The 23,252-nt window shown below is 51.5% G+C and overlaps 1 protein-coding gene across 2 annotated transcripts in view; it reads left to right on the top strand.

The window, feature by feature from the left end:
- The window catches only part of GALNT18 (polypeptide N-acetylgalactosaminyltransferase 18), a 325,017-nt gene extending 302,086 nt beyond the window's left edge, over positions 1-22,931 (top strand). The window contains exons 8-9 of one of the 2 annotated variants that reach the window (XM_053673111.1): positions 8,849-9,013; positions 22,520-22,931. In XM_053673111.1, coding sequence (XP_053529086.1) covers positions 8,849-9,013; positions 22,520-22,666 — 312 coding nt within the window. In that variant the 3' untranslated portion in view covers positions 22,667-22,931. The remainder of the gene's footprint in view (positions 1-8,848; positions 9,014-22,519) is intronic. The other variant, XM_037133828.2, reaches the window with a different exon arrangement.
- Positions 22,932-23,252: the final 321 nt, after the last annotated feature.

Raw genomic sequence — 23,252 nt, 5'->3', positions numbered from 1 at the left:
GGGGCTTACAGGGTAACAATGGACCGAGGGGACACCAGGAGCTCAGCATGACACAGGAAGAGGAGACACAGCAAGGTGGCGGATTAGGGTTGCTGATCAGACTGTTTGGGCTGCACACAGCCCCTCAGCCAGTGACAGGGAGATGGCTGACACCTGTGCTGTGGGCGCAAGGCCTGGAATGAAGCAAGGACACACAGAGACAGGCAGCTATGAATCTGCTCCCCCCCCCCCCACCCACCTGGCAAGAGTGCTGAGCAGCTGCCTCCCCAGCTGCCCGGTTCAGGTGCGCAGCTTAGCCTTTTCTATTGTGTTCTTTTCAAAGACAGTTCCTTGGTCCAAGCCTGCTTGTCTTCCTGCCGCCCTGCAGGCCCACAACTCAGCTCTTCCAGACTGGCCTGCAGAAGTGTCCCGAGTCACTTCTAGTCCAAGTTTGCTTTCCAAGACCCTTGAATGCTTTTGACTCAAAAGATTCTGAGGACCCCTCAGATGTGCTGATAAGCAGAGGGACAGTCGACATGAAGTCAGTCATGCCTCCGGCTTCCAGTAGGCTGCTGTCCCAACTCTTCAGCCCCAGCCTGCTTTCCCAGACTCATCTTCCCCCTGCTTTCCCACCCACACCGTCTGCTGTCAGCCTGGCCACGTGGCTGTTCCCTTCACCCTTCAGCATGACTGTCTCCCCACCACCCTGAGAGCTTTTCCAAGGAGGGTATGTCTGCCTCCTCTCTGTGCCCCCATGCCCAGCTCAGCCCTATACCCTAGAGGGCACAGAGGAGTGTTTGCTGGATTAAACTGGATCAACTGCTCACCGTGGGCTGAGCGCCAGTTATGAATCTCTCTCCCAGCCCTAGTGCTTGGCCAGGTCTGTTCCCCCTTCTCCGGGGAAGTGGGCTCCAAAGGGGGAGCTCTGTGCTAGGGACCTGGCTTCCATGTTCCTGCTCCTTCAGAGCTACAGCAAGCAGAACCTTTATCGATGTTCCCAGTCCCTATGTCTACCTGGTTCTGTGGTTAGTGAGCAGAAGATTATTTTAGAAAGGGCTGCCCTTTATTCCTGATTTAGCATCAGTGCCCTGCAGCCCTCAGCATGGTAACTAACCTCTGTGTCCAGGGGTTAATGACCAGTGACCAAACCCTTAAATCAGCCCATCCTAACTGCAGAGGGCCCAGCGGTGCTCACTGTTGGTGAAGAGCACAAACAGCCCATTTCTAGCACATACTATATTTTGCCCTGTATAATGCACACCCATGTTTTGGGCTCAAACATCCAGGAAAAAGTCTTTTGTTTTCATTTTTAATTCAATTTTTTTATTTACTTACATTTAGAGACTTGGTTTTTGTATTATAAAGGAGTTTTAGCATTTATTTTTGAACATATTATGGTACAAGACACTTTATGTAACAAATAATTACAAAACACAAGAATAAATACAAGGTATTTCAGGCACTACCCATGTATAATGAGCATCCTTTTTTTTCCCTCAAAAATTTGGGCCAAAAAAGAAATCGCACATTCTACATGGCAAAATGCAGTATGGATGTCACAGCCTCCACTCCAACAAAACTTCATAAAGCGAGGCTCTCTGCTCTTTCCCCACCTGCCCCCACTCCACCCCCACCCCAGCTCTTCCCACAGGCCTCCAGGCCGGTCAAACTCAGGATGAGGTTTGAGGCCACAGAGATCAGGGCTGTGGAGGCGGGGCAGCTGGGCCCTCACCCGGGCTTCTGCTGCCCTCCAATGAACACCTCTGTCCCTGCTGCCTTGTTCTTGCCGGGCAGTTCCTGTGGCCAGAGTAGGAGCTATCAGTATTCAGTCCGCACAGCTACACTTTATGGATCAGGAAACCAAAACTCAGTGACTTCCCAGCCAGGAGGTGAGGGTGGAGACCTGCCCAGCTCAGAAGCTCATGTTCTCTCTGTTCCCAGCAGCCACTCTTCTCCTAGACCAGTGGTTCTCAGATGTTCACCCCCGTCAGACTCACCTGGAGGGCTTGTTAGAACACAGGTTCCTGGTCCCTGCTGTCAGAGTTTCTGATCCAGTAAGTCTGCAGAATTGGGTGCAAAAATGTACATTTCTAACAAGTTCCCAGGTGATGCCGAGACCACATTTTGAGGACCATTGCTCTAACCAGCAGTGCTTTTCAACCTCCTGGCCACTGTCATCAGAGTTATAAAAACAAAGTCCCTGCAAATAGGGGATCCAGCCATCCCCCCAAAATGAGAGGGAGGCTTGGAACCCAGGAGGTCTCGGTGCTGTCTCTGCTCCATGTCTCCATACTGCTGGTGCCTGACCTGGCTGCACAGTGGAACCGTCTGGATCAGAAGCCCATGTCTAGGCCCCACCCCCTGAGACTGTGATTTGTGGGTGTCAAGGCTCTCCAGGTGACCCCAGTGTGCAGCCGAGGCACAGAGTGTTGTGTTGAGGACTGTGTCCTGTTAATTCCTCTGTCCTCCCCACTTCATTTGCTCACTCATCTTTCTTCTCTTCCAAGGTCCAGCACATGTCCCCTCCTCCAGAAAGCCCAGCCAATTGCAGTGGTCCAGCCCACAGGTTGGCCTTCCCCCTATTTTTTGCCAATGCCCCCTATTTTGACACTGTAATCACCCCATTATGTGTGATTTTTGACCCCTAGCCTGTGTCCCTTCTGCAGAGTTGGGCTTCTAAAGCTCTGTGGACTGTAACAGTCCCCTAGAACGCAGATGCCTTCTGAGTGTGCAAAGAAGTGACCACGAGGATGCTGGGTCACCCTGGATCACTTTGCCCATGAAAGCACCCTGCAAACAGAGTTGTTTCTCCCGTGTGCTAGGTTCTAGAACCTCTTATAAAGAGTGTCCCACGGTGACTCTCCCCTTGCACCCTCCTCATCACTCTCCAGGCTGAAGAAGGTTTTAGCTGAAGACCACCAGTGCCCCTCTGTGCTTGAAAGAGAGGATCCCTAACCGTCTCCAAGATGCCTCCCTCTTCAAGGGCCCCCACAGCAGAGGCTGGCAGTGTTGCCAAGGAAACGGCACTTAATGGGGAAAATAAAGCTACTCAAAATCTACATGCCGGGAGTGTGGAAGAGAACTGGTAGAGTTGTATCTTGAAATGCTTCTGTTATCAAGTTATTTAACCAGCCCCATTTTGCTCCACATGCCTGGCTTGTCTGGGAGGCCCTCCTGCCTGCTCCCTCTGCCCGTCCCACGATTCTTCCATCCAGGGTCGGCTCAGCCCGGGGACGGCTCTGGCTCCGGAGTTTCCAGAGGGGCTAAGGCATCCTGAAGTCTGGATAGAAGAGGGGTGGGGTGATGGAAAAGTATGTAAATTGGTTCTATTAAAGAATGCAAGAGAGCTGGTGGGAAACAGGAGGGTAGAGCTACTCGTCTGAGCATTTACAAATCCATTGGTGGAGCAGAAGCTGAGAATGGAGGTTTACTGAGCCTTAATGTACCCCTCCCGGAGGAACGCCTCTGTTTTAGCACAGTGCTTTCCACGCTTTTTAAACCTTTCTTCTTGCCTTTTAGCTCTTTGTAACCATATGTCTGAACAAAATGTTATGTGAAAGCCAAATGTAAGAAAGACAGATCTTCCCAGATTGGGCTGGGAGAGGGCCCTAAACCCCATCTACCAGGCCAGGTCCTCCCAGACCTGACTCCCTCGGGGCCCCTGAACCCAGTTGTTGGAGCTCCCAGGGCTCAGTGTGAACAACCTGGTGGAAATGGCCCTGGTAGTTCTATCTCTGGTTCTGAGGGACAAGTGAGTTCAGAATGGTTCTGAGGGAGCCATGCTCCTGTGCCTGAGCCAGTTTGGGACTTGGTTGGAAGTGGTACCCCAGCTCCAGCCCAGGCTGAGGGAAGGCCCTGCCACGGGCTGGGGACCCAGGGAGTGGGATGCATGCCCTGAACTGCCAGGGACTCAGCCTCCTCTGGAACCTCCCCCAGGGCAGTCAGGGGAGAGGACAGCTGTCTACGTATGCACCTGGTGAGGTTTTCAAACTCTCTTCGCCTCAGTTTTCTAGCCGTAAAACTGGAAGGTGACCACAGTTATGGAAGGTACTTAGCAGAGGGCCTAGTGTACAGGTATATGAAAATATGTGTTTTCCTCCCCCCTCCCCCTCCTGAGGCAGTTTCATCCCATCAGTGAGGTGATGTTTGATACCTGTGAGGGCAAGTCCTGTCCTCAGTCTCTGAGAGAGGCAGACCCGTCTCTATCTATGCCTGCCAGGAAGAGACGGGATGCTGAGGACACCTCACAGGTGGACCACCTTCATCCCGCAGCACAGAGACCATTGCTTGTCCTGGAGATAAAGTGACAGAGCATGGGGAACCTCCAGCCCTGGGGGTGTTTGCCTGGCCCAGGCTCTGTGGCCCTGAGGGCAGAAGTGTGCCAGAGTGGGGGTGGCGCTGTGGGCTGGCTCTCCCGCAGGCTGTCCAGCTTAGCTATTACCCCTCACTTCTGCCCCCAGCCTGAGGGAGAGGGAGATGCCACTGGTGACACCTGAGATTGGATGCATTTGTCTTTCACCTCACCTGTGATTTTTGTCTTTCTCCTGTAAGCGTAAGAATGAAACACAAAGCCAGAGTCTGTAACCCTACCAAGCTTTCTGGGCCATGTGGAGAATGATGGAATCCATTGTCTGCAGCTGAGGAGGAGCTGCGTGGTCGGGAGGGGACAGGGAGGTTGTAAAGCACCTACAGACAGACTAACATTTCGTCCTCCGCCCCTGATGTGAGTTACAGGAGGGATGTTGCCCTCAGCACTCTGTGCCATCTTGTGTCATGGGCCTTTCAGTCCCCTCCATTCCTCTGCCACTACCTTAGTCCGGGCCGCCCTCGTGGCTCGAAGGGATCACAGGGAAGCTTCCAAGCCGGTCTCCCCGCCTCTTTCTCTCCGGCCTGACCGCTGGACCTGGACTGACCCAAGGGAGGGAGACCAGTGAGGTGAGAGGTCACGTGTGGCTCTAGAGTCACACTGCCTTCATCTGTCAGCTGTTCTCCATCTGTGTGACAGTGGACAAGTTACCTCACTTCTCTGCACCTCAGTTTCATCATCTGCAAGATGGGGATAAGAATAATAGCACCTGTCTCATAGTTATTCTTAGGATTCACTGGCATAAAACATAAATTATTTTAAATCTGACAGATAGTAAAACCTAAAAGTATTTCAGCTTTCATTGCTAGCACTCTAAGGCAGCATCTCTCAGCCTCAGCGGTCCTGACACTTTAGACGTGGGCAGCATCCCTGACCTTTATCCCAAAGATGCCAGTAGCAGCCTGTTCCCTGCTCCCATCATGACAACCAAAACTGTCTTCAGACATGCATGGTCAGTTAGCCCCTGATTGGCAAAGTTGCCCCCGTTGATGACCAGAGTTCTGAGTCATTTCTTCCTTGAACCTGCCAGGCTCCCATGGCTCAGAAAGCACAGCTGCACTTGCCGGGCCCGCAGGCACTCCACTGGGGCATCTGGTACTGACCTGTTCTTTTTCTTTTGTGTTTGGACCATGAATTGATTCAGTCCACTACTGGCTGGGCTTCTGAGGTGTCCAAGTGACACTTGGAGAAAGTCTGCTGAACCTCCCTGTGATTGGCTGGTTTTGCAGTTACACCACTCACAATGCACTTTGTTGTTGGCTCTTTAAGTAACAGACAACTGTCTGTCCCATTATGATTTTCCCAGACACCAGAACAGTAAAGAGCTCGGATGACAGCTGTACCAGATAGTAAGTGCACTCATCGCTCGAGCATCTCCCCTGGCGCTTCAGAGCAGCTAAGTGGGGACAACTGATTTCAGCTATTACCTGGGTGGCCCCTTGTGTCTGTGGAGCCTGCACTGGAAACCACAGGACAGGGTTGAAGGAAAGGGTAGCAGTGACTGGCTCCCTGACTGTCCTTGCCTTGCCCCTGAGCCTCAGAAGATCTGGGTCCTGGCATGCAAGGTGATTAAGAGCTACTCTCTGTCCCCAGGGGGGAGTGTGGTACATTCAACCCAAGGGCAGAAATAGCTGTGCATCTTTGGGAGGGAGCCCAGGTGGCAAGTGGAGGCTTGCACATTGAAGGAAGGCTTTCTGGAGGTGCTGAGTTTTCATTTCTGTCCTCACAGTAACTAGAGCTGGGGGAGGCAAATGGAAGAAGCAGAAACAGTTCTTATGCTAGTGTGATTCAGGCCATTGTTTCCCGAAATGTTAGTTTTCCCAACTTGGCTGTTGGATCCTCCAGACAGGATCATAGCTTTCTCATCTCTAAGAACCAAGTTAGAGACTATTTGTTGTTGAATGGGTGTGTGGGTGGATGGAGAAGATGCTTAACTGCATCTGTTGGATTTCCTAAACCTTATCAGTTATCAAACTCCCCCTCAGCTCCAGAAAACTGGAAGCCACAGCAGGTCACCGGCTTTCCTTGGTGGTCAACTGGAAATGCAGGCCACACAACAATGTTATCAGGAGGCTGAGGCAAAGCCCACTTCTCACCCTGTTTAGGTGCTGAATCATCTCCCCTTGCCCCTGTGTTCTGGTCACGTTTCCACACTGAAGCCAGGTGCTCTGCGTGTGGCCGCTGCTCAGAACCTTGGTCACTGTGATCTATGGGAAGAACCAGTAAACTTGAGTAGTTCCATTGTCTATTTCTGTGACTCACCAAACCTGGTCATTTGAAAGGTTACCTTAGAGAGCAGACCCTCGCTACAATGAGTGTCTCCGTCTGTCCCGCTAGACCCGCTCTCCATCCTTCTCCTTCCACCCTGCGAGGCTGACTCTGTGGATGGTTTCAGTGGGCTCCCGTGTTCTCTGGCTTCCAGATGGGTTCTGCTAATGGGCTGATCCAGCAGAAGAACAGAGAGGAGATGGGAGGTTGCATCGGGGTATTTGCTTACCACCACTCACCATTACTCCCAAACCTTCCTCCCTGAATCTTCTCACTGATAGTCAACCTTCTCTATCAATACATAGCTTTTCTTTTATAGGTTCTGGCAGCTGCTCCCTCCTCTCATCCCTTTGGACCTCGGAATGATAACAGCTCCATGGTACCATTCTCAGGGAACTGGATTATCCCTGTGGTGTCTTACCCCTACCTGTACCATTGACAATTGTGTCTTTAGTACGTCCTTGGCAGTTCCCCTGTGTTGAGTGTACCACCTGTTTCCTGTTGGGGCCTTGACTTACACCCTGGCCTGATGTTCTAAGGTCTGGAGTGACCCTGCCTGTCTTTTCACCTCTTCCCTGGCCTTCTAAGAATCAGGAAGAACTTGGCCCTGAAGAACCACCCCCTACTTACCCTCCTCAAGTGCACTGCCCTTCTCGCCCCATGGTCCCGCTTATACCTTGCACCCATGTTTGAGGGGTCATTATCAACCACCTTCTTTTACTAAAGCAAGAAATACTTAGTTTTGCCATTTGGAATGAATCACAAATGTTTACCAGTGAGAATTTTTCAATAGATCAAAATAATAAGAATGCCTATCCTGAATTCTGTCCTAAAGCAAAAAAATGTAGGATCTTGATTTGCCCAGAGGTCTGATCACAGGTGGGGCGTTGCTTCCTTCAGGAGTGTGGAGAAAGGGCTTGCAGAGCCGGGTGACTGCACACGTGGAGCCCTGTGGGGAACCAGCGCTCAGGGAAGTGACTGGAGACTTTGGAGGCCAAGGGTCGTGTGGCTCTCCTCTACACCGGGGCCAGCAAACTACAGCCATGAGGCAGCCCCCATTTTTGCAAATAAAGCATTATTGGAGTGCAGTCATTCCTCGATGTGTTATCTATGGCTTTGTTCACACTACAAAGTGGGGTTGATGGAGACTGTCTGGCCCTTCGTGCAGAAAACAGTTAACAGAGCAGGGACTGGCCTCCTTGGAAGAGCCTGCTTACAAGGTCAGCCCTTGACTGACATCTGGGAACTTGGATTTTAGGAGAGTTCCCACCATCCCCACGCTGATAAGAGTAGCTCACTGGACCTAAACTAACTGTACGAACAACACCTGCTTTCCTTCTGGAAGTCTGGAATTTTTGTAACCAGGCAGAGGCTGCCTATAGGACGAGCCCCCAGTAAAAAACTATGGGTGCTTAGTCTGTAACAGCACTTCCCACAAGCTGACTTGGCTCCTTGCTGGGGGGGTTCTCTGCATCCCAGTGCAGCCACTGGGAGAGGACCCTCGCCTGGACCTTATGCCTGGTTTCCCCAGACTTTGCCCCGCGTGCCTTTTCCCTTCACTGATCTGGTTTGTACCCTTTCACTGTAGCAAAGCACAGCCATGAGTGCAACCATATGCTGAGGCCTGTGAGTCTTAGCAAATCATTGAAACCGGGGGTGGTCTTAGGGACCTCTCAGAGCCAAAAAGTATCTGCCATCTGGCCCTTTAAGGAAAAGTTTTCCAACCCCTACTCTATAGTCCTAGTATTGCCTGGAAGTTTCCTGTTATATATCTCCTATCCCACAAGACTCTGAACTTCCTGAAACTGTGGCCCAGGCCTTTTGCTCTATAGCTACTGGCCATGCACAGTATCTTGCGGAAAGTATTTATGGAGGGAGGAAGTCAGCAAGCCTGTAGAGAATGGATTCAAGAAGTAATTTGTAAAGAATGAGAGGTAAAATCAATTTAAAAGGTTTTGACCAATGTCTTTCAATGGAAGAATAGAATAGAAAGTAGAGTGCATTGCATATAGGGAGTCTGAGTTTCATTTTTTGAAAAATTTGTTTCAGTAATACATGTGGACCTGGTGCTATCCTGGATCATCATGTTAAAGGGTTTCCTCTTGTTGTTGCACTAGAAAATATCTGAAGGCCTCTGCATTCTGATCTCTTCAGCAGGTGCTTGGGGAGAAGCCCAGCTTACCCTCCCCTCCTCTCTGGTCCTTAGCAATTAACCTCATTCTCCCTGACCCCCAGAACGTGTACTACACGAGCAGCCAGCAGATCCATGTGGGCATCCTGAGTCCCACGGTCGACGACGATGACAACCGGTGCCTGGTGGACGTCAACAGCCGGCCACGGCTCATCGAGTGCAGCTATGCCAAAGCCAAGAGAATGAAGCTTCACTGGCAGTTCTCTCAGGTAACAGCCCAGAGCCCCTGGGAAGAACAAGAGCAAAGATGATGGGGAGAGGGGCTGCCCGGGCCAGGAAGGCGGTGGGAGTAGAGGGATACTGTGGCTACAGGAAGGCTGTGACTCCAGCCAGTTCTCGGGGTTTGCTGAGCACTTACTACACGCCAGGGGTTTTATATACATTAGCTCACTGACTCCTAAAATGGGCTCTGAGAGAGGTTATTATTATATTGTTATTGCTGTTTTATTATCACTTTTATTTAATTTCTAGATATAAGGAAACAGGCTCGGCGGGGGGGGGGGGGGGGTCACCTCCTGAGTACAAAGTCACACAGCAAGAGTCAGAGCTGGGATTTAAACTTGGGTTTCTCTGGCTTTAAAACCTCAAATTTCTTCTGCACAAGCCCCTTCTCAGGAGATGAAGCTCCAGTGTCCCAAGTGTAGACAGTGCTGGGTCACCTCTGACCTACGACCTCCCTTCCTTCCTCCTGGTAGGGGTCACTCTAGGGGCAGGTTTCCACCCAGGGCAGTGTCTCGAGGCCGTTTTGTGAAGGTCAGTCTGCTTCAATACGCTGGGAGAGGAGGCGGGGAGAGGACCAGGGATTTCCTGGAATAGCTCTTGGGGGTCAAGGCCCAGGCAGGCACCTGCCGCTATGGGGACTTTGTGTCCCCTGGATACATTTGTTCTTGAACTAAAGCAAGCTCCCTGACCCCTTCAGAGGCCTTGCTCCTCCCAGGGGCTGTGGCATCACCAGGGAAATAAAGCTCCACGTGTGAGGCCTTGGCCCCCTGTGTCCAGCCTCATGCAGTTCGATGTTGACAATCATGACAACTCCATCTCAAAGATGACACCGTGAGAGTAAATGACCTGGGCACTGTCACACAGCCCGAGAGCGGTGGGGCTGGAGTTCCAGCAGGCTGGCCGCATCTGAACCCAGGCTGCTTCAGTATCCCAGCCACTCAGGCAGGCCCATCTGTCTCCTCTCCAGCCCTCACAGACAGACAGACGGCCTCCCCACACATGCCTCAGGGCCGTGGGCTGCGGTGACTCGGCTCACCGGGGCAGGTCTGGATGCCTCGCTGCCCTAGCTGGCCCTCATCTCACCTCTCCATCCCTCATGGGACAGAGAAAGGAACATTCCACTAAGATGCGTGTCCCTGAAATAGACACCCCCAAATCCAGCTCCTTCCCCCCTTCATCTCAGCACTCGGCATTGAAAAGGCAGCCCCACACGATTCCTGCCTGAAGGGACACAGTGACCAACGACGCAGGCCAAGTTGACACGTGGAGCCCTGGGGACGGGGCAGCTGTCAGCCACTTAGGTATCCATCTAATTAAAGTACTCCCGGAGTACTTTGGCAGTCACATCTTTGATTCTTGTAGCAAGGAAACTGTTTGGAAACAGTATTTTTTAATTCCTATTTGTAAATCCAGAACATCTACTCTTACCTGATATCTTCGAATTAACATATGTGAAATTTTTGTTTAAGGCAAAATTATTAATATTTATCAAGCCACCAAAAATCTGTCCCCAAGCCCACATTGGTTAGGAGCTACTATTGATAATGCCAGAGGGAGCTGGGAGACTCTGAAATGATTACAGTCAGGTGCTCGGGCAGATTTTCTTGCAACAGGTCTTCATCTTTGCAAATTACATGGGGACCCTACCAACTAGAAATTTCTGATACAGAAGTTGGACTGAAAGGAGCTTTTACTGGTACATTTCAAATCTCTTTTCCAGTTTCACATTCTGCATTATTTACTCCCCTGAGGGCTGCATTTAAACTCTACAGACACTCAAGCTGAATTAATTTTAAAATAATCTAGTATGATTCTCTCCCATTCTTCTACAAAGAAGATAGGCATTTGCATATCTTAGTGTTCCAACTCATACCCTGATTTTCTGTTTAACAAATAAAATGCCTTTCCTCTAACCCTGGGAAGCTCTTTTGAATTTCTAATGCTCAGGGATGAATCAGGGCAGCGCTGGATTCTGACACAGAAACCACATTTGACGAGATCATCTCCTGGCAACCCTGATGTACCCCGCTCTGGTGAGCGGTTTTCCAATAACGAACATTCTTTCCTTCAGTCTTTCATCAAACATTTATGGAGCACAGGGGCTGGGTGAGGGGGGTGCAGGTATGAATCAGACACAGCCTGTGCCCTGGAGGAGTTGGTGGGCATGTAAACACAACCAAACTCGGTGATGGGGGCAACAATGAGAAGGGGCCAGTGTTCTGGGAGCCCCGGGTGACGGGCTCTGTCTGCAGAACTCAGGGAACATTTGAGGCTTGTTTGATCTGGATCTTGAAAGTCGTAGGACAGTTCCCATGTGTAGAAAGAGAGAACTTTCCATGTATAGGCTCAGCCTGGGCGAAGCAAGAAAAAGCAGAGCACACTTGAGAAAAGGAAATCCAGTTTTGGTGTGAGTGGAATTTAGAATTTTCAATGGAGCAAGTGAGAGATCAGACTTGAGTCAATTTGAGCAGATAATGGGGGGTGTTGAAAACTATGCTCAGTTTGGACTTCACTTTAACAGCAAAGGGAGGAACTGAGGGAGGTTCTTAAGCAGTGACTGCGATGAGGGTTCTGAGTCCCTCTGGCAGCAGACTGCGGGTGGGTTGGAAGAAAAGAGGCTGCAGATGGCGAGCAAGCTAAGGGGCTGTTCCATTATCCCTGTGAAACAAGGGTGGCTTGGCCGCCACGGGGCTGTGGAGCCAGGCAGCTGCTGGAAGGACTTTGAGAGACATTTCACAGTCTGCTGAAAGCAGTGATGGGTTAAATGGAAGTAGTTATGAGGAAGACTTATTAATCCCGACCACCCCAGGCTCTGGGTTTGAAGAAGAGCCTGTGGGCAGTCAGAGTCATCCCTCTCAAGCAATGCCCGTGTCTCTGAACAGCCTACATTCCCCATACCAATACACGGTGAAACTTGATTGGCATTAGAAGTGGTAGGCATTGCCTTCACTAATTTGTCTGACTTGTGACTCCTTCAGGTTTAAAGAATTCCCTAAACTCCCTACTGGGATTATAAATTATGTGCATGCAGTATAGACTTTCAATCTTCCGAGAGTACGCCATGTACTGAGATTCGGGAAATCCTGTGATTTGCCGACATAGTGTTAGTGAAGGGGCATTTAGTCAGTGGCCCCTGGGCCAATGGAAGGAGAGGGACAAAGCAGATATCAGGTCACTGTGGAAGAGAACTTTGTGGCGAGACACCTGTCAAGCAGAGCAGTGGACTGCCCCTCGGTGGTGATGAGACACCCACGCTCCCCTCTGCCACCATTACTTTGAGTGGTTCAGTAAATGATGGCATTACTGAAAGGGTTCTTGCCACAGGAAGGCTGTTATGTTGGGTATCCTCTAAGATCCAGCTTCCTTAAAAGTTGTCTATCCATTTGATTACGTAGTTGAAGGATTGGGGACTGTTGGACCAGGAAGACATGGGGAGTACCTGAGCTGTGCCTTCAAAATGTGAAGAACTGACCTATGCAAGAGAGAGCAGACTTGTCCTGTGTGGCTCGCAGGGGGGATCAGTGGGGATAATCAAGGGCAGTTTACAGAACAGCTTTCTCATAGAGCTGTCCAGACACGGGGTTGGCGATTCAGAGGACACTCGCAGGCATCTAAGGCCTACAGCTCTAGATGGAGCTGCACGGGGTAGTCTGCAGGGCCCACCAGCCCTGGGGGCTGTAATTCCAAGCTGAAGTTAGACAGCAATCCTCAGAAGGGCTCTTGTACCTGGAATCCCCTCTAGAGTGTCCTGCCTTCATAAATCAGCTTGAATTTGAAAATGAGCTGAGTTTCTTATATGAGCGTCATTTTGACCCCACTTTATGGAATTGTTATTTCATTCCATGCCTCTGTCTTCTGTCAGCCAACAGACTGGAGGGCAGGACTGTCTTACACTTTCAGTATCTCCGGCCCCTAACGAAAGCCTGGGAAAGAGGAGACACCCAATGTGCTGTTGACTGAAGGAAGGAGTCTCTTATTCAAAAATTCACAAATATTAATGAAAAGCCGCTGATGTGCCAAGTCTTGAGCTCGGTTTGTGGGAGATCCAAAGACAAACAAAATCCAATCTCCAGTGACTTTCCTTGCACACATCCATGCATGCTGAAGAAGAAACAACAAGTACTACAGTATTTCAAGGACATTTAAATGTAATAGTCAAAGTATTATATATTTGCTCAACTGGAAAATCCCTAGTTCTACAAAGAAAAGTTTTAGGTGGTAATGCATCCCAGCTGCATATACTAAGTGGGGTTCTCAAAGTTACAGGATAAACATGCACCCCTCCCTGTAACTGCAAATTTGGGGGAACTACACATTTGTACGAATATTGTAAAACAGGAGGCTTTGATGAACCAACCCTCAGGCATTCAGACTGTACCTGCTGCCCCCAGACTGGGGTACATCCTAACTCTCATGGCCGGCAGGGCTCTTTGGTGGAAATGTTGGCAAGACCCCTCAGGGAGTCCAAGGGCACACAGATCAGCGTTCCCATCGGCGGGCTGTCTCCGCACCTCAGCCGTGTGCTCGCCCCCTTCTCAGTGTAGCCTTTCTGTGTTTTCTAAATGAGGAACATCCTGAATAGCGAGAGATTTTCAAGAGTATGAGGAGTCTTCCGAAAGAGGACTGACCACAGAGCCAAGCCCACCCATCCAGGGACTATCGGCTCTGACTTGTGGGGTCTAATTTGGTCATTTGATGCAAGATGAGTAACTCACACAAAACAGATCCTATTTACAGAGCAAATTTCCCAGGGAGCACCACTAATTCTGCCCAAGAATTTCCCAACATGCCAGGAGGAGGAGTCCTTGACATTCTCTCGCTCCAATCCCCAAGCTCCATCAGGAAGCCTAACTTGAAAAACCTTTTGTACTGAGAACAAAAGACCATAGTCGAGTATTTCATGACAGCTTTGGAATAAAACAGCTTTTCATTTCTGTGTCATATGAAGGGGCAAGTGTGAAATTGTCCAGTTGGGAGGGACCGACAGAGCCTTGTTTAGGCCCTGGATGTTTCCCTAGTTATTTTTAGCTGATGGCAGTCAGCACTCCCCTCTGCCCCTGCTCACCCCGCAGAGCTCAGGGGCTGGGGCCAGGTGTGGCGGCTCAGTTCCCCACCACTCAGACCTGGGGAGACTTCGAAATGCATGTATCGGACGTTTATACGGTACTTACTATGTGCTGGGTAGTATTAGTATCGTAACTGCTTCATAAATATTACTTAATTTCCATGGCAGTGCCTTAGGTGCTTTAATCATCCTCATGCTACAAATGAGGAAACTGAGGCACAGAAAAATTGAGTAATTTTTCCAAGGTCAAATCTGGGAATTCTGTCAAACATGGGGTCCATGCTCCTTTGTTCTCAGGGCCTTTGTCTCGGCTCTGGAGAGCCAGCGGGCGGCTGCAGTGGGACTTTGGGGCTGCGGTGGCACTGCCCAGCTGGTCTGGGACTGGCTGGATTCCCACCTCTTCAGCAAACCCCCTCCAGCCATCCTGCTGTCTTCACAACCTCCCCCCCTTCACCTTTTCTTTCGCCCTTGACATTGTCATTGAGCCATCTTCAGTCTGAGAGAGCTTCACCACAATCCCAAGCAGATCTGCTCAGGCGCACCCAAGACTCCTTGAAGAAAGGTGAACACCAAAGTACCCATGGAAGAAATGGAGTGTGGAATTATCATATTACCCAAAGACCACTCTCTTCTACAAAAAGGCTTAATTCAGGTTTCTGTAACCAGCACTGACTTCCCACCTATGCTTTCAAGTATTTGATTACTAATTATGAGGTACTTAACCTGGAAACTCCCAAGCCCACTGTGCTTAAAGCCAAAGCCCCCTGGGACTACTTGCTCATGGAAAATTAATTAGAAAGGAGAGTAGAACAGGATCTCTGCCATAAACGGAGATCATGATGCGGGATTCAGTCTACACACCACCTCCTCATGCACACCTTGCTTGAAAATGGGAGACCAGCCCAAACTCAGCCCAGATACTCCAAATTCTGCACCTCAGGGAGGCCAGTGCAATCAATCTGCTGGGCCCAGCCCTTTACTGAAACAGGGTGGTGGCTGTTGGTGGTCCCCAGCGTGTGGTGCCTAGACCAGGACCACCCACAGAACCTGGAAATTTCAAGAGAAACCTTTGTGGCCTCACTGGAGGCCTACTAGCCCAGAAAAGTGGGGCCCAGTGATCTATGGCTTAACAAGCCCTTTAGGAACTCTGTCAAATCCACCACCTACCCAGCCCACGCCTTCAGGAGGAGCCAGGTGGCTTAGTCTGACACTAGCTGCTCCTCCCCCAGACTCACACCTGGGGAGCCACAGCTGTGTGATCTAGGGTCAGCTCCTCAGGGCCTCCGCCCAAGGGGCCGACAGGCCACGGGTCCACGTACCACCATTCACACGGTCACTGCTCCTTATGGAGACAGAATCAGAGTGCCCCCAGTGCTCCGGCACCCTTTGCAAAGGGGAGGACAGAAGGCCAGAGTGGCTCAGCCACTTAATCCAGAGTCACGGCCAGAGAGAGCCAGAGGCAGGGCTGGGAGCACAGTGCCTGGTTCTGGCTTTTGCTCACACCGCCTCCCATTCACTCTCTAGTCACCACTCCAGAGAGGTCCAGAAGGAGCAGCAACTAGGCTGGGGGCTGGGCACCCAGCTCTAGGAATTATTATCAGCCTCCTTAATTCTATACATTCAGCTCTCAATTTTTTTAATGCTGTTTCTATATTTAATTTGGTTCCCATTCCAATTAAGCTTGCTGTGTGCCACAGCATCTCTCCTGCCAGGTTTAATTGCCCTTATTTAAATTCTTTAATTAAAAGTATTGTATGTTTCCAGATCCTGTAGTTTTAAGTATTACACAAATAATTTAGATGGCGGACTAGTAAACCAAGTGACTGTGCCCTCCACAGGGGGTGGAGCCCATCAGGGGTTCTGTATCGAGCCTCAGCCCCCAGAGCCCTGGGGCTGGCCCAGAGGCTGCCAGCTGGCCCGGGTGTGAGGACAAGAGCCCACTAACAGGTGTCCCTGCTTCTTGCCCCTTCAATGCTCTGTGCTCAGCACAGCAGTCAGGGTGGCCTGGTTAACGTGTCAGCCCTACTCTGTACTGGTTGGCCCTGTCACCAGGTTAAAAGCCAAAATCTTGTTGTGTGGCTATGAGGCACCACACAACCTGCCCACACTCACCTCTCAGGCAGGGGTGTCAAACTCATTTTCACTGAGGCCCACATCAGCCTTCTGGTTGCCTTCAAAGGGCTGAATGTAATTCTAGGGCTGTATAAATGTAACTACTTAACAGTTAAGTGAGAGCTTGGCACTGCCGCCAGGTAGAAACAAGGTGCTGGGCCTGATAAAACAAGGTGGAGGCCGGATTCTGCCCACAGGCCTTGTGTCTGCCGCCCAGAGCCTCTTGGGCCTCCTCTTCTACCCTTTCCCCCATGCCTACTCCGCACTGGGGCCTCCTGTGTTGTTCTCTGAACACACCAGGCCTCTGCTGGCATGGGAGCTTTGTTCTGGGCTCTGGGACTCTCCCCAGATGTCCCCTGGGCTATCTCCTCTTCTTCATGTCTTGCTCAGTATCACCTTCTGAATGAGGATCACCCTGACCACCTCTTATAACTGCAGCCTGCCTCACCACCATTTTCAATCCCTCTGCTTACCCTGCTTGTCTTTGTCCATTTAGGCTTCTTTACCAAAGCAACCATAGACATCCAAACAATGAACATCCATTTCTCACAGTTTTGAAGGCTAGAAAGTCCAAGATCAAGGTGCCAGAAGATTCACTGTCTGGCGAGAGCCCTGTTCCTGGTTTGCATATGGCAGCCTTCTCACCGTGTCTCTTCACATAACCCCACTCACAAGGGCTCCACCCTCATGGCCTAAGTACCTCCCAGATGCCCACGTCCAAATACAATCACGTAGGGGCCAGGGCTTCACCATGAATTCCAGGGGCACAGACACGCCACCCACGGTGCTGCTCTACATTTTCGTGTGCAGCCTTACCACCTTCTAACACTGTAGACTTTATTATTTGCTATTTCCTCCCTCACTAGGATAGTCTTCACAAAGATAAGGATTCTTTCCTGTTTGGTCTCTGATGTTCCCGGCACACAGTAGGCACTCATTAAAGGATGGATAGATGGATGGATGAGTGGATGGATGGATAGATGGATGGATGGATGGATGAAATGTGTCTCTGCCGAGAGCCGTCAAAAGGACTAGATGACATTGGCTCTCCACAGCCCCTTGGAGATCAAGGTGACCTTCTTCTCTGGTCAAGATGACCCCAGGTGTTGAGGCACCACCAGCTGTCAGTCTAGTCTGCTCCCTTGAGACAGGCATGGGGAGGAACCAATGGTTGGGGCCGACTTTCGGGCTCCCAGCCTGGCTCCACACTTACTGAGCATGTGATCCTCGGCAAGTGTCTAAGCCGCACATCTCTGAGCCTCATCTCCAATCCATAGCATGGCGATCATTAGCATCTCCACCTCTCAGGGTTACTGTGAGGAATACATGAGACTGGGCGTGTGAAGTATCCGACACAGTGCTGGGCACATACATGGTAAACAAGTGCTCTCTGTTATTCCTTTTATCCCGGGGGCAAAGCCCGCAGGTAGAGGTACAGGTAGTAGCAACACCAGGCTGCTCCCAAGGGGCCTGAACTTACCAGCAAGGGCCTGAGTGGAGGAGAGGAAGGCTCCCTTCCTGTTGTGGGTAATGGAATGTGCCCAGGGAGGGGGCATGACCCCCGAGTTTGCCAAGGTCTGAGTCTGAGGAGGAAGATAGGAGGGAGGCCGCACCAGGGCTGGTACTAGCTCTAGCACTAATGGGTGGCCCGGTGCTTCTCTCCGGAAGTGTCCCCTGACGCATGCCAGGGCTCTGCTCATCGAGGCCTCCAAGGTGGCCTCTCGGCTCTGTTGCAGACGATTCTCCTTTTGGAGCCTCCTTGGCCTCACACTCCGCCCTCCCTGGGACCCAGATACTCTCACAGAGGCTGTGTCTCCTCCACCCCCAACCCCTGCTCTTGGCCTCGTTCCATTTCTTCCACACATTTCCCAGAGGCCACCCTAGCTGTTTCTGCCCCAGGGTCACCGTGCTTCCTGTCTCTAGGGTGCTGAGGGCATGGTTGAGCCAGGGTAGGGCCTGGGAAATGTCAGAGTTGAATCCCTAAAGGAACACTTTACTTCTCTGCCCCTCATCCTCTCTCTTGGCTTTGGCAAGGTGCCCTGCAAAAGGCTTAGAATGTGCCTGGGTGGCTGGTGGGAAGGGGGTGGTGGGGGCTGCAGCCTCCTGTTTTGGAACAGCTTCTTCAACCTTCCCTGGCCCAGGGGGTGCTGAAGTAGCCTCACTGTTGGCAAGGCCTGGCCAGGCCAGGCCCAGCCCAGCCCTGAGGAAATTCTGCGCAGCCAGAATCTTCAGAATGTCAGGCACCCAACCTGGCCCCTCTGCTTGCTGGTACTTCTTCTGGAGTGCCCACCCTACCCTGCGAACAGCCTCAAATCCACTTGTTGTTTTCTCTCTGAAAAGGGAATTTCTCATCTGTCCTTTGGCTCATCCTCCAGTAATCATGACAGAAATGATCTCCTGTTAGTGGGACCGTAAGGGTGGAGTGGCTTGCCCAAGGCCACACAGCTGACAACCAGAAGAGAAGCATTCTGGTTCAGCATTGTCCCCTTTCCATGTCCCCGCATGAAGTGCCGAAACCCCAGCAGACCTTGTGAATGAGAGCTGGCTGGTTTCATTCCAGCCCTGCCTGAGCTCCACCCCCAGTAGTGGGGTAGGGCGTGCCACCGGCTGGCTGGGGTGTGGGAGGGTCCGGAGAGGCTGGCTGCAGGCCCGCCAGAGAAGCCCCAGTGGCATGGCCCAGCCTGTGGGTGGGCCGCAGATGTGCTCTGGCCTGGAGGCTGCAGGCTTTTACATAGAAGCCACAGAGACCTGGGCCAGGCGGAGGGATGGGCTGGCCTGGCTTGGAGCAAGTGTCACAAGGGATACCCCTGGGCCCAAAAGTCCAGCCTTTGAGGGACAGGATGGACACCCAAGGTGGCCCACAGCTTCTGAGGGGACAACTTGAGGCAGCCCACCACAGTCACCCCCGTGCAGTTCAGGACTGTGGTGTGGTCACCAAAGGTGCCAACTCCTTGGCTGCATTGAAAGAGCTTATTGTCCAGTGGAAATGAAAAGGCCTGTGCTCTGTGGTCAGTTCAGAGTGACACAAAACCAAAGGACAGCCAGAATGGAAAAATTATATAAAATTGTTCCACAAGGAACTGGGAGTGTTTAATGTGGAAGAGAAGCGTAGAGCTGGGGGACATGGGCCTCAGCAACCCCTGTTGAAAGGGAAGGGGTGGAGAAGCAGGAGCCGACCAAGTATGGGAACCTGATGGGTGGTCTGGGCCCCTTTGCTGGATGCCCCTGAGACAGGGATCTTACTCAGGGGGAGGAGAATGCTCCTCGGTGGAGCCGGTTGGGAAAGGAAGTGCTGGTTCAGGGGACTCAGTGCTTTGTCCCTGCGGGTGGACACACAGAGCTGAAGGGCCCCGTGGCTGAAGTACAGAGGCCATTCAGATTGCAGATGAGAACAAGACAGTCAGCCTTCCAAGTCTCTTCCAACATGAAGACTGTCGGGTCCTTTCGGAGCCGTTGTCCCATGGCCACTGGCCTGTCCCCTCTCAGGGCCTGAGCTTGTGGGTTTTTCTGTGGCTGCACCCATGGGCTCGCTCGTTCTGTTCCCCTTCGTCCTGATGTCTCTGTGCTCCTGGGGGCAATGAGTCACTGCTCTCCTCAGAGGAGGTGCTGTGCTGGGGACACAGCAGGAGGGACCTCTGTACTCACTCGACTGCTTCTGAAGGGGGTTACCATCCACAGGGCTGTTTCCTACACATGGGACATTGGGAATTCCATACCTGGTCCCTACACACAGACACACACACACACACACTCCTGACCCCCTATACTATCTGGCTTCTTACTCTTTGCCTCCTTCACCCACTACTCAAAGTCCCTTCTGGGGAGCTGGATTTTCTTTTTTTCTAATTTTTTTAAACTGAAGAATAACACATACATACAGAACCATGCAAACATACATACAAAAAAAAGTACTCAACTTAATGATTTAAAGCAAAGAAAACACCTGTGTAAGCACCACCCAGGTCAGAAAATAGCACCCTGCCGGCACCCAGAAGCCCCTTCTGCTTCCTGTTGTCCCTCCACCCCTCCTCCCCAAAGGTAACATCACTCTGACTCGCACACTGTGGTTTTATTTAGCCTGTCTGGGAAGTTTATAGAAGTAGGGTTATGTATACATGTTTTTCCTGGCTTCTTCTGCTAACATTACATTTACAAAATTCGTCCTTATTGAGCGGAGCTCTGGTGTGTTCATTTTTGATGGCGTATGGTGTTCCATTATGTGAATCACTACAAGTTACTTATCTACTATTGATGAATGTCTGGGCTGTTTCCAGATTGAAGCTTTTGCAAATCATGTTTCATAAAGCGCTCAGGTGCATGCCTTTGGTGCCCACATTCCTGCTAGGTTTGGAGCTAGCTGCAGGCACAGAACTGTTGGTCGCAGGGAAGTGTCTGTCCAAGGGCGGCAGATGCTGCCAATTTTCTAGGTGGTTGTGGGAACTGAGTCTTGATGTTCTCTTGAGATGTCAGCTGTTGCCATGGGGATGGTGGTGGCAGACAGAATGACTTCCAGAAGGGGCTTGCCAGCTCCCTCTCCCAGTGGACTGGTCCCTGGGATGGGCAGGGATGCAGCTAGGGGTGAGCTGCAGAGTGTTAAGAAGTAGGGGCCTCCCTCTCCCTGCTGCCAGCCTGCCAGGGCCACTCCAGGGTGAACTCCACGGCACGGTCATCCTGTCCTGTGACTGATTCCCTTCTCACCTATATAGGTCGTAACAGCCAACATTAATGATCACCTATTGTGTCGCAAGCTTTTTACTGGATGTTGAGGGGACAGAAATTGATAAGGCATAGAGCTCTCAGTCTAGTGGGGGAAAAGACATATAAATAAGAAGTCTTACTGTCATTCAGTAAGTGCTGAGCAAGAGAAGGCACATGGTGGAAGGCACCTTGTCAGCCGGGCGGACTGGAGGACAGAAGGTAGAGGTGGGGCCAAGGTGGGCAGTGAGAGGCTTCTGGAGGAAATGAGGCCAGAGCTGAGCCTCGAGTGACTATGGCTTAGCCTGCAACAGAAGCATGGAGAAGGGGGACCCCAGGCACAGGGTGCAGCTTGCTCAAAGTCTAGGAATCCTGAGAAAATGTGGATGAGGTCAGAAAACTATAAGGAGTTCAGTATTGTTGCAGCGGAATGTGTGAAAGTTGAGGGAGATGAGGCCAGAGAGAAAGAGCACCACACCACAAAGGTCATCAGTGCTGCCCTATAGAGCTCGGGCTCCCTCTTCAAGGCCAAGTGTGCTCTGGGAAAAATTATTCCTCCTTGCCTCTGGAAGTGGAGTGGGGGATCTGCAAGCGGTTGTCAGGGGACAGAAGATGCTGGCCCGAATCAGGGCACGTACAGTGGGCCGGGGGTAAGGGCACAGGCACAAGGCCTGAGGGAGGCAGAATTGACAGGAATCAGTGACTAAGCAGATGCTGGGGAGAGGTGGGGGTATCACGGAAAATGCCCAGCATCCTCGCAGAGACGCCTGCCTGGTTATTGCCAAGATGGGAAATATAGTAGGTTCTGGGGAAAAGGGGGTTTGAGCATATACTCAGGTCCCATTAAGCTACAGGGGGCCCACTCATGTGGGCCACCACCCAGCCCAAGCCATTCCGCTCATTTGGGGGCAAAGCCCAGCTGAGCAGATTACCAGCAGCACTCAGAGATACTCAGACGCTGCCACCCAGGCGCAGAGCCAGCAGCCCCAGAGCATTTGGGGTATAAACTGAGTATGCACAGCTACAGAACATTCTGGAACATCAGTCGCATGGAGAAACCATGCATATCCAGGAGTGAGGGAGCCCTGTGGCTTTATAGACAGAGTCCAGGAGACTGAGTTTGGTTGAGGCCAACACTGATGACTCCAGGTGTCCAACTGGGGGCACAGACCCTACAAGCAGGAGGTCTAGCAATGCTCTCATTCAGGCTGATTATGGGATGATCCCCAGGAACTGGGCTTTTCAGAGCAGAGCTCGGCCTATGGCTGTGGGGAGCAGGGCCCCGCCCCCACACAGGAGCTGTAGGAGCAATCCAACATGCCACACCCCAGCCACATAGACGGACACAGGGTGGGGTGTCTCTGTTCTGGCGAAGAACTAGGGCTCTGTGGGGAAAACCGAAGCACAAGTTCAGTCTCAGAAAGGAGACCCACACACCAGAGACAGGGAGCCCAAGGCTTCATGGGAATGCTGGCCCCAGACCCCCCATAGCCTCACTGGGTCCCAGACATCTAGACGCACAGATAGCCCCAGGCTGCAGCAGCCTCTAGCCCACAGGTTCCCCAGACTTCCCAGTGTGGCCGCTACACCCTCTGACCCCACTCTCCACCCTGGCTCCTAGGGAGGCGCCATCCAGAACCGCAAGTCCAAGCGCTGTCTGGAGCTGCAGGAGAACAGTGACTCAGAGTTCGGCTTCCAGCTGGTGCTGCAGAAGTGTTCAGGCCAGCACTGGAGCATCACCAATGTCCTGAGGAGCTTGGCATCCTGACCCCGCCAGGAGCCGCCTGCCCGCCCCTTTGCTACTGTGTAGCACCTGCTGCAATGTCGCCTGCTGTCCCTGTGGGGTTGTTTGAGGTCTGGGGAACCAGGTTAGTGGGCCCCCCTGAAGAGCTTTTTATTTCCTATTCAATTTTCATGGAGTTTCTAGAAAGATGCTGAATGGTGGGTGAAGGTATAATATCATAAACTATTTTGCAACTGTAAATAGAGGACAAATGGAAAATATTTATAACTGTCAATAAATACTATTGATTAAAAAAAAGGGGTTTTGCAGTGGTTTCATGTGTGGCGGAGATCCATGCCTGGCTCCTCTGAACCTGGAGTTCCTATAGCCAAAGACGTGTCCTTGTTGGCCCTTCCTGCTCCACATCCCGAGAAAGGAGGCTTCGAGGTCCTGCAAACAGTGGGAGCTTGTTGTGCAAGCTGCCAGGTGTCTTTGCTAGGCCCAGTGTGGCAGGAGGGCCACCACTAGTTCAGGGCATGTCTCCTCTGGGAGACAGCCTCAGTTCCTCACTCCTGGAGAAATGAGGACAGCTCATGGGCCACTGGACAGTTATCTGCTGGCCACCCCCTGC

This window comes from Artibeus jamaicensis, unplaced genomic scaffold (genome assembly GCF_021234435.1).
Source record: "Artibeus jamaicensis isolate MK-2021 breed Jamaican fruit bat unplaced genomic scaffold, CSHL_Jam_final contig_797, whole genome shotgun sequence".
In the NCBI taxonomy this organism is placed as follows: Eukaryota; Metazoa; Chordata; class Mammalia; order Chiroptera; family Phyllostomidae; genus Artibeus; species Artibeus jamaicensis.
This window is presented reverse-complemented; position numbering and strand designations above follow the sequence as displayed.